Source organism: Oryx dammah, unplaced genomic scaffold, assembly GCF_014754425.2.
Source record: "Oryx dammah isolate SB20612 unplaced genomic scaffold, SCBI_Odam_1.1 HiC_scaffold_17, whole genome shotgun sequence".
In the NCBI taxonomy this organism is placed as follows: Eukaryota; Metazoa; Chordata; class Mammalia; order Artiodactyla; family Bovidae; genus Oryx; species Oryx dammah.
In genome coordinates, this window is record NW_024070201.1 from 61,075,763 (window position 1) to 61,090,396 (window position 14,634).

At 34.4% G+C, this 14,634-nt stretch overlaps 1 protein-coding gene across 4 annotated transcripts in view; it reads right to left on the bottom strand.

Annotated features, from left to right (window-relative positions):
• The window catches only part of CCDC73 (coiled-coil domain containing 73), a 150,295-nt gene that overhangs the window by 49,004 nt on the left and 86,657 nt on the right, over positions 1-14,634 (bottom strand). For 2 of the 4 annotated variants that reach the window (XM_040258957.1, XM_040258960.1), the window contains 3 exons: positions 13,817-13,855; positions 6,109-6,244; positions 5,787-5,866 (listed from right to left, as the gene is read on the bottom strand). The exons of 1 other annotated variant lie outside the window; for it this stretch is intronic. In XM_040258957.1, coding sequence (XP_040114891.1) covers positions 5,787-5,866; positions 6,109-6,244; positions 13,817-13,855 — 255 coding nt within the window. The remainder of the gene's footprint in view (positions 1-5,786; positions 5,867-6,108; positions 6,245-13,816; positions 13,856-14,634) is intronic. One more of the 4 variants, XM_040258958.1, reaches the window with a different exon arrangement.

Consider the following 14,634-nt stretch of genomic DNA (forward strand, 5'->3'; position numbering starts at 1 on the left):
AATTGATGCATTTGAACTGTGGTGTTGAAGACTCTTGAGGGTCCCTTGGACTGCAAGGAGATCCAACCAGTCCATTCTGAAGGAGATCAACCCTGGGATTTCTTTGGAAGGAATGATGCTAAAGCTGAAGCTCCAGTACTTTGGACACCTCATGAGAAGAGCTGACTCATTGGAAAAGACTCTGATGCTGGGAGGGATTGGGGGCAGGCGGAGAAGGGGACGACCCAGGATGAGATGGCTGGATGGCATCACAGACTCGATGGATGTGAGTCTGAGTGAACTCCAGGAGATGGTGATGGACAGGGAGGCCTGGCGTGCTGCCATTCATGGGGTTGCAAAGAGTCGGACACGACTGTGCGACTGAACTGAACTGAATATATCCATCCTGGATAAATATTCAAAAACATGGGTTAACAGGTAAATTGACTATGGATACTAAAGAATACAAAAATAAAGACAGTCAATTCAGCAATTAATTAAACTTTTAAAAACTTTTGGAGACTAAGGGAAAGCATCTGTTAGAAGACCTCAAAATTTTAATCTAAATTTGACTAATATTTGTGTTGTTACTTGGAATTTAGTCAAACACCACCCAATTAATAAAAAAAAGTCTTATATGCTAAATTGATTTTTTAAAAGACACAATGATATTAGGTTTAAAATAATGTACATTTTTATTTACACATGATATTCTAAAACTTTGCCTTCAAGCTGCTTTTTTTGTGCACTAAAATGATTTTTAAAAGAAAACTTGCAACCATTTTTCTTTAATTTTTTATATTGGGTTTTCTTAGAGCAAGATACACCTATATGAAGTAAACAACTTAGAAATTAATTAGATGGCTTGTTTTATACTAGTGATCTGTTCTAGACTCATTCCTAAGATACAAAGCCTTATTGATAAAAATATAATTAAACTAAGATATATGGCTAAAACTTATATTCAGATATAGTATCTTACAATTCTGTAAATTTAAAAAGGGTTGGTTTTCTAGAAGTTTTTCTTCTGTCAAGGTTACAAAGTGGAACAAACTTCTACGTCTTTCTACATTTTTCAACAACTGAAATCATAAACTGTTGTAATCAGCTAAGTTTTATAGAAGATACTCTGAAATATATCAATTCTTTTATAATAATTATTATGAAACAATAGAGAAGTGGGAAGGACAGGGAAGGGGAAAAAAATCCAGTATGCAACTGACAAAAGTAGAAACTCATTTCTTATGTCTTTGTTTTTCTCTTATAATTACTTAATCTTAAGAGCATATTAAATTAAAATCAGAAATATTTAAGAAATGATTTTCTACTGAAAATATGCTTTTGATTTTATAGCCCTTATAGCTTTTAAATATCCTGAACTTTTAGTACATTGTCTGTTTTCTACCCATTTTATTCAAAGCTGTTAGTGCAGCAAATAAACAGCACATGCTTTGATCTCATTAAATTACAACTTATAGTTCCTAGAGTCATAAATATCATGCCCTTTTCTCCTTTACCCCTCCTCTTCTGGTATGAGGTAGTCTGTTAAATATCACTATCTCCTTGAGTGCTCTGACGTTTACTCAGACAAATAGCAGAGGTTATGAATGCAGCACACAGATAGTATCAGGAATCCTTCATGACTGCCATAATGGTGAACCCAGCATTCAGAACTGTAATACTTAGTTTTATCTAACAACTAAGTTTGGTCTGTTTAACTTTGCTCCACACACAAAAAAAGAATTCCATCTTATCACAAACCAATAACTGTCCTGGACAAAATCAAACAACAGCATAAAAGAAAAATAAAAATTACTTTGGAAAAATTAATGATTAAAAGTTTTAAATGAGTAATCTAAAAAAATGTTTTTAATACTAGGCTTGATTAGCCTCTAAAGAAGAAAAACAGAAAAAAAGTTTTCTTAAAGTTAAAAATCCAGACTACACTAAGAAACACAAAATTCTTATATCGAGAATGTCTGAAATATTAAAAACTATCTGTTAAAATACATTAATAAATTCTTATCCTTTCAGCTATTTGAATATGGAACTCTCAAAGGTAGTAACATTCCTACTTTACCCTTTTCTCAAATCTCTCTTCCAAGAACTATTTAGCAGCATGATTACCGACTTGAAGCTTTCTACAGTGACACAGGCCACCGTCACGTGACACAGCAGTATATTTAGGCGGCCCTGAACAAGGTGGCAAGATCTAGGAAAAGGGGGCAAGTGTGCTCAGGAGCAGCACTATTCTACTCATGTATACAGACATTCTTTACTCTTTTCGTATAAATCCAGCATGGGAAACTCTCCATGGATTTACATAGACCTCCACTCCTTTTACAGGTCGGTCTTAAACTATTCATTAGAAATACAATAGTCTAGAAGGAAATGGCAACCCACTCCAGTACTCTTGCCTGGAGAATCCCATGGACAGAGGAGCCTGATGGGCTACAGTCCATGGGGTCGCAAAGAGTCGGACACGACTGAGCGACTTCACTTTCACTTTTCACTTTCATGCATTGGAGAAGGAAATGGCAACCCACTCCAGTATTCTTGCCTGGAGAATCCCAGGGACAGGGGAGCCTGGCAGGCTACAATCCATGGGGTGGCAAAGAATTGGACACGACTGAGAGACTAACACTTTCATTTTTTTTATATATAAGAACAAGACTAGATATAATAGTGTTACAAATATTAATGGTCTTTGTAATATTAGCTTAGCATTTAGAAGTCACATTAATCTTTAGGCCAAGTGGTCCTGCTTTCCTTGAAATGCTATGAATAGGTAAAGCAGTAAAATTTCCTGATTTCTTGAATTATGCACTAAAGTATATGTCATTCATCTGGTAGCACGAAGATTCTCAAAACTTAAGCCTGTGTCTCTATAAATAAATTATCTTTATATTTTTAATTTTGGTAAAATTACAGTTTAAAAGTTTTCCAGTTTCTCTCCAGCATGTAAGAAGCTTAGTTACAAGTTTTCATTTGATTCTACCACATGTAAAAAGCTGAGCAAACTGAAAATCAACAACTCCTCTTACATCTGCTAAAGAAATGAGGTCATAAGACAAACTGCTGCCTCAAAAATCAGAGGAACGGAGAGGTGATTATAGAAAATCAAACAGAAACCTTCACAGGCACCAATGCCAAGGTAGGAAAAACTGAACTGTAACTGACTAATTCCTGGAAGCTTAGGGGCTTCCCTGGTGGCTCAGAGGTTAAAGAGCCTGCCTCCAATGCGGGAGACCTGGGTTCAATCCCTGGGTCGGGAAGATCCCCTGGAGAAGGAAATGGTAACCCACTCCAGTATTCTTGCCTGGAAAATCCCATAGACGGAGAAGCCTGGTAGGCTACAGTCCATAGGGTCACACAGAGTGAGACACGACTGAGCAACTTCACTTTCACTTTCTGGAGGTTTAGAGCAGACAATTCTGGGAGTTAAAAAATTCAGCAGGACACACTCATGGGGGCCCTCAAACTTTTGTGACATTTTATTTCAAGGTCCTCTCACAGTGAATAACAGTGAAAAACTCATCCTGCTAGAAGCAGGAGGAAAAGGAACCATTCTGAAATACACCAACTCATTCTGTTCTTATCAACAAGTCCTGCCTTTATGAGAAACTATTTGACTTGAACATAAACTACCTGAGGGAAGAGTAATATCCAACTCTCCAACCATCCTGTACAATATGAGGTGGGTGGGCAGGGACTGAGAAACACTGGTGAAATTCACAATCCAAGGGCAACAGGGCCATCTGATCATAAGACACCCATCTCCTCACCTTTATATTACTATAGGCCTATTAACTGCAATTCCTTTCACCCAGTATATCATATCTGTCTTCCAACAAAGAAGACATGCCTTTTAGTAAAGGCAAAAAACAAAGTTTGAAGAGACTAAACAAGCTTCAGATCCAGAGTCAGATACTGCAGGAATTTAAAACTATTAGACTTGGAATTTTTAAAAAACTATGATTAATATGCTAAAAGCTTTAATAGAAAAAACAGACAAAACATGAGAGAATAGATGGATAATGTAAAGAGAGGATGTAAATTCTAAACAAGAATCAAAAAGAAGTGCTTCAGATCAAAAACACTGCAATAGAAATGAAGAATGCCTTTGTTGGTCTCAGTAGTAGATTGGACATGGCTGAGTAAAAAACCTCTCAGCTTGAGGATATGACAACAGAAATCCCAAAACTGAAAACTAAAAATAAAAAGACTGAAAAAGGCATAAGAGAACATCCATCAGTTGAGGGTCACATAGGCAAATTATAACACATGCATAATGGGAATACCAGAAAAAGAAAAGAAGGAAAAGAAGCAATATTTGAAACACTGATGATTGACTTTACCCAAATTAATGTCACACACCAAACCACAATGCAAGAAACTCAGAGAACACCAAGAAGAAAATGTGACCAAAAAGTTAAACTCAGGTATATCATATTCAAACTTCAGAAAATCACAGACATTTAAATGTCACTTAGTGATTGCTCCAAAGGATTTTCTGAGTGTCAGTAAAGACAGGTACTTAATTCTCTCAGGGATAAGGAGGTGGTCCAAAGTGGTATTATTCCATTTAGGGCTTTGAAAAGATTAGGAGAGGAAATAAGAGGTCATGCTCAGTAAAAATAAAAAGGCCTTGCCTAACTTCTCTTTCCTCTCATACCACTCTCCCCTTTTATCAGAGGAGATATTTTTAGTTGCAAATAATGGAAAATTTAACTAGTCCTAATGAAACTGGTTTCAAAAAATAACAGGGATTCACTGGCTCACAAAACTGAAAGTCTAGAGGCAGGGCAAATATAGGGTTGATCCATTCAGGAACTCATAAATGTCATCAAAGAACAGGTTTCTTTACATCACAGAAATCTGGCATCCGTATCTTCAGGTTGCTCCTTTTTAGCTTCTCATGATTGTATGACTGCCAGCCCCAGAAGGGCTTACATTCTTCCTGGTTTATAACCATTGGCTAAGGTCATTTATCTATTCCTGAACCAATGATTGTGGCTAGAGTAATGAAATATGTTTATGGCTTTCTGCCAATTTAGGGTTCCTCTCTCAAGTTGGAGGCATCAAAACAAGAATCTGCGTAAGTTTAGGAAAGACAAAGGGGATATTGATGCTCAGTAAGCAACCAATAAATATCCAATGCACTCCTTCACTCAAACTGCTCCAGCCATACCAGACTTTTTCTAGTTCCTTAAATATACTAAACTCTTCCCCTTATCAAGGCTTTTGCCGTTCCTTTGCCTGAACTATTAATCTCTTCCCTCCCCCACCACTTTACCTCCAATGTAATAAAGTCACCTATGAAAATATCATCACATCCTTTATTTTTCTTCATATCAGTTACAACAATTTTAAATTATTTTATGTGTGACTGTTTTATATATAACTCCTCCATTGGACTATAACTCAGCAAAGCAGGAACATGTTTATTTTCTTCATATCTGTATCCTCAGTGCCATATAGTACCTGGCACATAGAGAGCTACTCAAATATTGAATGAATGAATGGTGCTAATGAGATTAACATACAGCAAATGCTTATTGATGATACATGTCACCATAAAAATGTTTGCCACTAGTCATGAGTCAAAGAAACAATATTTTAAGTGGGTTAGAACAAATTCATTCATTACACTTATTGAAATCTTAACTCAAAGTTTACAAATCTGTATTTAAAACATTTTCTTTATCTTTCACAAATAAAACTATCCAACTTTTCTGATATTATTTTATAAGACTAATTATGTTAGGTCAATTTTTATATAATACAAAAAATTATATCAATCATACCTTCTTTAAACTGTGTATCTCAGATTCTTGCTTTTTATTTAAAGCCGAAAGTCTTTTGTTTAACTGTATTGCTTCCTGTACTGTAACATGAAAGACACTTAGGAAAACGTTATTTCAATGTACATTTTAAGGAAATACTATTAACATGGACAAGGAAAATGACCTTAATGATATATATATTTAGTTATTGCTGAATTTAATAATGTTAATTAAACTGCCATTTACTATTATCAGTATCAGATAAATTCAATTTATTCATTATAAATAAGTCCATTTAAACATTTTCTATTAAATATGTAAGTTTAAGTAAGATGTAACCTACCATTTTGTTCTAACTTTTCATGATTCTCTTTTACCAATCCAAATTGACCTGTTATTATAGTATAGTATTTCTCAATTTCATTCAGTTGCTTCTGATGATCTTCTTTAGCCAGAAGATGTAACTGGACTTTCTGTTCCTATTTTGAAGAGTTATTTTAAATGTTCTACATATATAAGACATACATACATATATATACACATTTATTAGACATATATAGAAATTTATCATTTTTAATAACTATTGTTATTAACATAAATATGTCATGAAAAAGTCTCTGAGTATACCTTAGGGAGAAAATGTTAACAGATATTTCTAAATCTAGGTAAAATTAAAGCTTTTTTTTCCTATAACAAAATAGTCACTTAAAATTTTATTTCCCTTGTTTATGATATTTTAAAAAAGTCGGTTGTTTATAGAAAAGTTAATTAGTTCAGTACAGCACTAAGCAAAGTGAGGCGAATATTATTAAAGAATACTTTTGACAATTTAGGAAATAAATTTTTCTCTAAATTTGCTGGCATAATCATAATATGCATTATCAAAACTCAGATAATTTTTTTGAAATTAATTTTAATGATATAGCACCTTCCCACTGTGTTAAAAATGGAATCATAAAAACAATATCTATTAGTGACAGGGAGACAATATAACATAACAGAAAGTTAACTTAAGCTGGGAGACATAGTTGGTAAAAACTGGACCCTATGTATCAATATAATATAATGTGGGCCTTCACTGCCTTCAACTAAAGGAGCCTGTCTTTCCATACTTAGAAAAATGACTTAAAGTTTTTAAAAGAAATATTATGTTAACAGAATCAGTAACACTCTTCAAAAGTTTTTTATTTTGGCATTAGCAGAATCATTGATTGGCTTCGTAACTTTCATTCATTTCTGCCACATGCTTTCGTTTCTATTGAGAGATGAAAAACAAAGAACAATGTAGGCCCATCAACAAGTACTCAGTAATTACTTTCTGAGTGAACTGTTATCTCATACAGTTCCAACACTGGCAATTTGTTAGATTTACCTAGCCAGCATCTATTTCCCTTACACAAAAGTAACACAATTTCAAGTATTTATTTGAAATACTTCTTCATTACAATCTAGTAGGACTAAAATTCACAGGCTCCTATACTTCCCTAGTAAAGTGTAGGGCATATTACCCCAAATAAACCAACTGATTTCTACTTTATTGGAATTTCATTTGTGAGCAAAAGAGACCATAAAACTAAAGAAGTTCATTGGTGACCCTATCCAGACTGATATGAGACCTCTGTTCTGGGTTCCTACATCCTGCTTCACAAACTCTGGTATTAAGCTGGTCCCTGTTCATTTTCAAAACTATTCCTGTCTCTCTGATTGTGTCTCTGCCTAATTTACTTTCGCATAAGTTAAACAGAGCCATTTTATACTGCTTAACACCAAAAAACAGGCAGTATAGTAAAGTGGTCAAAAGATAGTCTGCCTGTGTTTAAATCTTGCCTTTGTAATTTAGTTGCTGTGTGACTTTGGGAAAATAATCTACCCTGTCTTTAAAATAGATTATAACAGCATCTCCCTCATAGAGTTGTGAAGATAACACAAATTATTAATAATACATACAGAGCACTAAAACAAGAGCCTGTTACATAACAAGTACAGTATAATGTTTTGTTATTATTATTCCTTAAATGATAAAGGTGCCTTCAATAGAATAACTAGTTTTTATTTGGAATAAGAATAACCCTCTGTAATATTAATAAGGAATATATGTGATAATTTAAGTTGTACCTAACTATATTAACTTGGCAAATCTGGTGAACATCTTTACAAAGATTTTTTTTTAAATGATTTTAAGCAAAATGATAAGCTGGCAATGTTTCTAAAAGATCAGTTAAATTTTTTTCATGTACTTCTATGGGCTTTTCAAATCCACTACTTAAGTCATTTGAATTAAGCATGCAGGGTCATAAATTCAAACAAATTGACAAGTACACTTACTCCTGAGATCTTATGCTTACCTGTACAGTCGCTTCAGTCGTGTCTGACTCTTTGCGATCCCATGGACTGTAGCCTGCCAGGCTCCTCTGTCCATGGGATTTCCCCGGCAAGAAGACTGGAATGGGTTGCTATGCCCTTTTCCACTTATGCTTACCTACGCAGTCACTATTATCAATAACTAAACAATGAAAAATGATGACCCATATTCTGTTCCTCTAAAATACCACTTAATTCTCTAAGAGGTCCATCTAGTCAAAGTTATTATTGTTCCAGTAGTCATGTATGGATGTGAGAGTTGGATTACAAAGAAAGCTGAGTGCTAAAGAATTGATGCCTTTGAACTGTGGTGTTGGAGAAGACTCTTGAGAGTCCCTTGGACTACAAGGAGATCCAACCAGTCCATCCTAAAGGAAATCAGTCCTGAATATTCACTGGAAGGACTGATGCTGAAGCTGAAACTCCACTACTTTGGCCACTTAATGTGAAGGACCAACTCACTGGAAAAGACCCTGATGCTGGGAAAGAAGGTGGGAGAAGAAGGGGACAACAGAGGATAAGATGGTTGGATGGCATCATGGATGTGAGTTTGTGGCATCGCGAATATGAGTTTGAGTAAGCTCCAGGAGTTGGTGATGGACAGGGAAGTCTAGCATGCTGCAGTCCATGGGGTCGCAGAGAGTCAGACACGACTGATCGACTGAACTGAACTCAGAGAATTACACTCCTTTCAGGAAATGTATAGCAACCCAATACAATTTCACTAAAGATTGATCTAAAAACATTTTTTTCAATTTAAGGAATTCTCTCAATCTATAAGTCAGATCAATTTTCATATAGCCTTTATGAGAATACTGTCCACTACATATAATCAGACATTAATACTGTCAATGCCAGCAAAGGTTAACTAATCCTGATAATTAAGAATGCAGCAAAGGGTAATTCCCTGGTAGTCCAGAGGTTAGGACTCTGCACTTCCACTGTAGGGGGCACAAGTTCGATCCCTGGTTGGGGAACTACGATCCTGCATGCTGCATAGTGCAGCCAAAAAAAAAAAAAAAATGCAGCAAAGATTAAAGTGAGTTCATAGGTATTCTCTACATACATAGACCTGTATACACATTGTGTGTGTGTGTGTGTGTGTGTGTGTGTGTGTGTGTGTGAAGTCGCTCAGTCGTGTCTGACTCTTTGCGACCCCATGGACTGTAGCCTACCAGGCTCCTCCCTCCATGGGATTCTCCAGGCAAGAGTACTGGAGTGGATTGCCATTTCTAGTTTGTGATATACCCTATTTCAACATTCTTTGCTTGAAGCCAAAGTTGAATTAAAACACAGTTTCATTTGTTCTGCATGACACAACTTCTGATTTTCAAATACAATTAGTCTATTCAATGGCCATGATAAATGCTATAAAGTCTTTCAAAATCACAGCAGGCATCTATAGCTCACTGGCTCATATAGGACCCTGTAGGACTGTTCACATAAGAACCTAGTTGGTTACCTTGATTTAGTTTTGAGATGAAGAGGGCAGTTTGCCACTAACTGCATGACTGTCAACAGTTTAAATTCTTTGGGAAGCAACAACAAAAAGTAGACTGGTAACACCTGCCTGAGAAACTTAAGAACATTATAAAGAATAATACAACTATAGTGATGGTGCTGTTATAACATTATATACGTGTGTGTGCTAGTTGCTCAGTTGTGTTCAACTCTTTGTGACCCCATGACTATAGCCCACCAGGTTCCTCTGTCCATGGAATTCTCCAGGCAAGAATACTGAAGTGGGTTTCCATTCTCTTCTCCAGGGGATCTTCCCAGCCCAGGATCGAACCCAGGTCTCCAACAATGCAGGCAGATTCTTCGCCATCTGAGCCACCAGATGGTACCATAATAAAGATTATGACTAAGAAATCACTGAGTATATACTGTTTTTGTTCTTTTTAACTCTGTGAATTGTGTCAACTTGTTTTCTCTTTCACACAATTTTACTAATAAATGCAAAGACTGTTCACAAGAAAATGATGTCAGGATTTACTGCTTTCTAAATACATATATATTTTAAACAAATTTAATCTTTGAAAATCAAGATTAGAGGAAAACAGCACATACATAATTATGAGCATGTGTGTGTATTGTGTGTGTGTCTATATGTGTGTGGTCTAAAAGTTTACTTAAAAGACCCTTAAGGCACTTAAAATAGAAATAACTTTAAAATAACATTTACACTCAACTTTCTACAACTATACTTACTAATAAAGCAAAGCTGCTTATTTTCTCCTTTCTTGTTTCCTTATAGAGACTGATTTGAAAAGTCTCTATAAGGAAATAAATGAACAATTAGTTCATATAAATAAATTCTGAACAAAAAGATTTAAAACCCAAAACCAAACTTTATATATTCCTCATTCTATTTATATACTTATAAATAAACTTTATATATTTCCTCATTTTGCAAATTACCTTTCAATTTCTTCAATATAAAAACAAAATAACTCAATGGGCTATAAAATTCACTTTTAAAAAACTCATGGTAACCTTAAGATATTTTCACCTTTTTGGTCACAACTTAAAAACACTAAAGTTACATATTTTATATGTACAGATATATATAATATTATAATCACAAAGATTATTTCCAGACAAATCTTTAGTCTAAAAATATTCTACTCTGAATGAAAATATGTGGTAATTACAAATCTCATCAAAACCTTCAATGCTGAAATTTTGTTATAATTTAATAAAGAAAATTAAATCCTTCTTATAAGTCTTTTCTTTAGAGGAAAAGTAATATACAAAAAAGAAATAAACTATAACTAAGAGATGGTTAGATAAGTTTTTATTTTGTTCATTAGTTCTATTGGTTACTCAGTTACACAACGTAGTCACCTATACCAAACAGGAACGATTTTCATCAATGACCAAATCAATTAATTTGATGTTCGACAGGAAAGATTTTCATCAATGACCAAATCAATTAATTTGATGTTCGATAGTTTATTTTTTTACCATATTTTGTTGTATTTGTCTTATTGGTAATAATCAATACGATCATTTGTTCAAGAGAAAGTTTTGGTACTTTTAGAGACAGATGAATCTTTCCATTCATAATTGAGTTAATTTATCTAGAGATATGCCCCCACTACATGAAAATCACCTTACTGAATTCCCACAAGACAGAATTTTACTAACAGTTAAGAACCTGCCTATAGGAAATCATGAACTTCTTTATAACATTAGATTAGTACTATTTTTAAATGATTTCTTTTGGGACACAACTTTTATCAACTGCTTCCCAAAGTCCTGCCTTGACACAAATGACTATCTTTTTCCGGTCTTGCACAGTCAAGTAATATAAAAAGATAATGTGCTAATCTGAATAAAATTAATTGGATTTTTGAACACTGTTTACTACTTCCTGGTGGCTCAGTGGGAAACAATCTGCCTGCCAATGCAGGAAACAAGGTTCAGAATCTGATCTGGGAAGATCCCACATGCTGCAGAGCAAATTAAACCCATGCACAATGACTGAGCCTGTGCTCTGGAGCCCTCAAGGCTCAACTACTGAGCTTATGTGCCACAGTGTGTACTGAAGACCACACACCCCAGAGCCAATGCTCCATAACAGAAGCCACTGCAATGAGAAAGCTGCACACTGCAACTAGAAACTAGCCCCTGCTCACCACAACTGGATAAAATTCTACTCAGCAATGAAGACTCAGCACAGCCAAAAATAAATAAACAAATGTGTTTTTTTTTTAAGTCACCTGAACTATATAAGAATTATGTAAAATGAAAAATAAAAGTGTTTTTAAAAAGATTATTTTTAACTTTTAAGTCAATCATCTAAAATACAGAGTCTGCCAGAATTGGCATAAAATATTGTGTACCTATCAATATATAAAATAATTTTAATGCAATGTGATTCATTTAATGCCTTGAAATGTCAGAAAAAATTATAACTATAATTCAAATATCATTTTAGTAGGTTCTTAAGAATCTTAATTCACAATAATATAATGCGCAAAATTGACGAAAAACTATCACAAGTATACTGCATGTTTCCATTTCTTCTTAGGATTACAACTATCTATCTGATGAAATTTTAAAGTGGAATAAAACAAAACACATTTTATGTTGCCTTTGATCTTTTAACTTGTAGCCTTATCTCCCAGGTCAGAGGGTACATTATTCAATTTCACTATATTTTGTGTAAAACCACTGTAGCGTTGAAGATGACTTTCAGTACAAATGTCATGGTACTTAAAGCTAAACCGGAATCTAGTTTTTCAGCTCCTTAATTAAAATCATAGTTTAAAAGAGTCTGACAATATTATCTTTAGTCTTTCCAGTTGAATAGTGACAGAATTTTCAGATCTTTTATTCAATCAAGCTTAGCAATCTCTCTGAGGCTTTTATTTTCTAACCCATCAAAACATTTCAATAAGCAAAATATTTACTTTATATTTTTGTATTCAATGTCATAAGGAGTGATTTCTCATTTCTTACTTCTCATAGATATAATAGACAAACCTTACTCAAAAATTAGTTTCACTTGCCTTATAGTCTGCTCCAAAGAGAATGAAATAGCATAAAGATACCCAAAAAGTCCTCTTAAGATATAAGTGGATATGGGAGGATTTTGCTCAGTCAAAAATATAGAGAAAAAATTCTTTTGTATCAAATAGGGATAGAGACAAAATCAAAGTAAATATTTCCTAAAATATTATTGTAAAAATGCAAATATTAATTTTAATATATTACATAAGAGGAATGTGCAACAAACATACACTTGTTGAATGATAAAGGATGAGTACCATATCTTAAGTGCAGTATTCAAATGTTACTTCACGTTATTTCAATTTTTCAGGCTAAAAATAATTACATGTTTACACAAATACCTATAAAAGACATCATTAAAGTAAGGGATTTACAGTTCTGATTTCACTTCTTTGTTGTTTAATTTTGATACAGACCTCTACCAATAATCCAGGAACTATGTTAAACTTATTTCATCATATGTAAACACTGAGCCCTGGTGACTCAGATGGTAAAGAATCTGCCTGCAATGCAGGAGACCCAGATTCGATCCCTGGGTTGAGAAGATCCCCTGGAGAAGGGAATGGCAACCCACTCCAGTATTCCTACCTGGGAAATCCCATGGACAGAAGAGCCTGGCAGGCTACAGGCCATGGGGTCACAAAGATTCAGACAAGACTGAGTGACTAACACACACACACACGTAAACACTGTGTAAACTGGAAATAAATTTGTGAAATAATTCATTTAAGCTACATCTGAAATTATAATTCAGTCCTTTAAAATGGGTATCAATATCCAGTTTCGACTCCTTTTTACTATAAGTATCACATTAACTTGACAAAAATATTGTATACATTATGTACTAATTTGGGGTGCTGCTACTGCTCCTGCTAAGTCACTTCAGTCGTGTCTGACTCTGCGACCCCAGAGACAGCAGCCCACCAGGCTCCCCTGTCCCTGGGATTCTCCAGGCAAGAACACTGGAGTGGGTTGCCATTTCCTTCTCCAATGCATGAAAGTGAAAAGGGAAAGTGAAGTCGCTCAGTCGTGTCCGACCCTAAGTGACCCCATGGATTGCAGCCTACCAGGCTCCACCATCCATGGGATTTTCCAGGCAAGAATACTGGAGTGGGATGCCACTGCCTTCTCCAATTTGGGGTGAGTGGGTAAATATTTTGAAATTTCCTTACCATTTCACTCACTTTCTTCTGTAAAGAATATTTAGAAACCTTGAATAAAATAAGAAGAAAAAACTTCATTAAAAATTTTTAGCTATTTTCTATAAATTCCTTCTGAACCTAAAATTGTATGCTATATGACATTTATCTTCTATGCACTTATTTCCAATGACATTTTTTCAAAGTGTTATTTACCATAACTTTACTTCTCATAACAAAATACATTTATTTATTTATTCAACACATATTTATAGAGCAAATACTATATGCCAGCCATTTTCCTAGGATCCTGGGATACAACAGCAAACCAAGTCCCTCTTCTTAACAAGCTTTCTGCCTAGTGGGGGTGGTGGGAGACAGACAATAAAATATAAGCAAAAAGTATGGAAATTAGAGAGTGACAACTACTATGAATAAAAATAAAGCAAGAAGAACAGCAAAGAGTTCTAGGCAGGTTTGCTGCTTAATATTAGCTGTTTTGTTGGAAAAATTTTTATAAAATAGACAAGCACAAGGAAAAATGTTGTCTTAAAAAAACCATCTCACGACCCAGAAATAACAATCATTAATACCATGGTATTTCCAGGTATTTTTCTATGTATTTTAAAAAAGAGTCAGTGGTGGGTAGAATAATAATATATGTACTATTTTGTAACATTATTTTTACTTAATATATAGCAAACATTTTTATATCACAAATTAATCTACAACACAAGTTTTTGATGGCTGCATAGTATTCCACTGTTTAACCTTCTACCATAGTTTTATCAAACTGCTATTTTTGTAGACTTATATCTGGTCCCATCACTTTGTGGCAAATAGATAGGGAA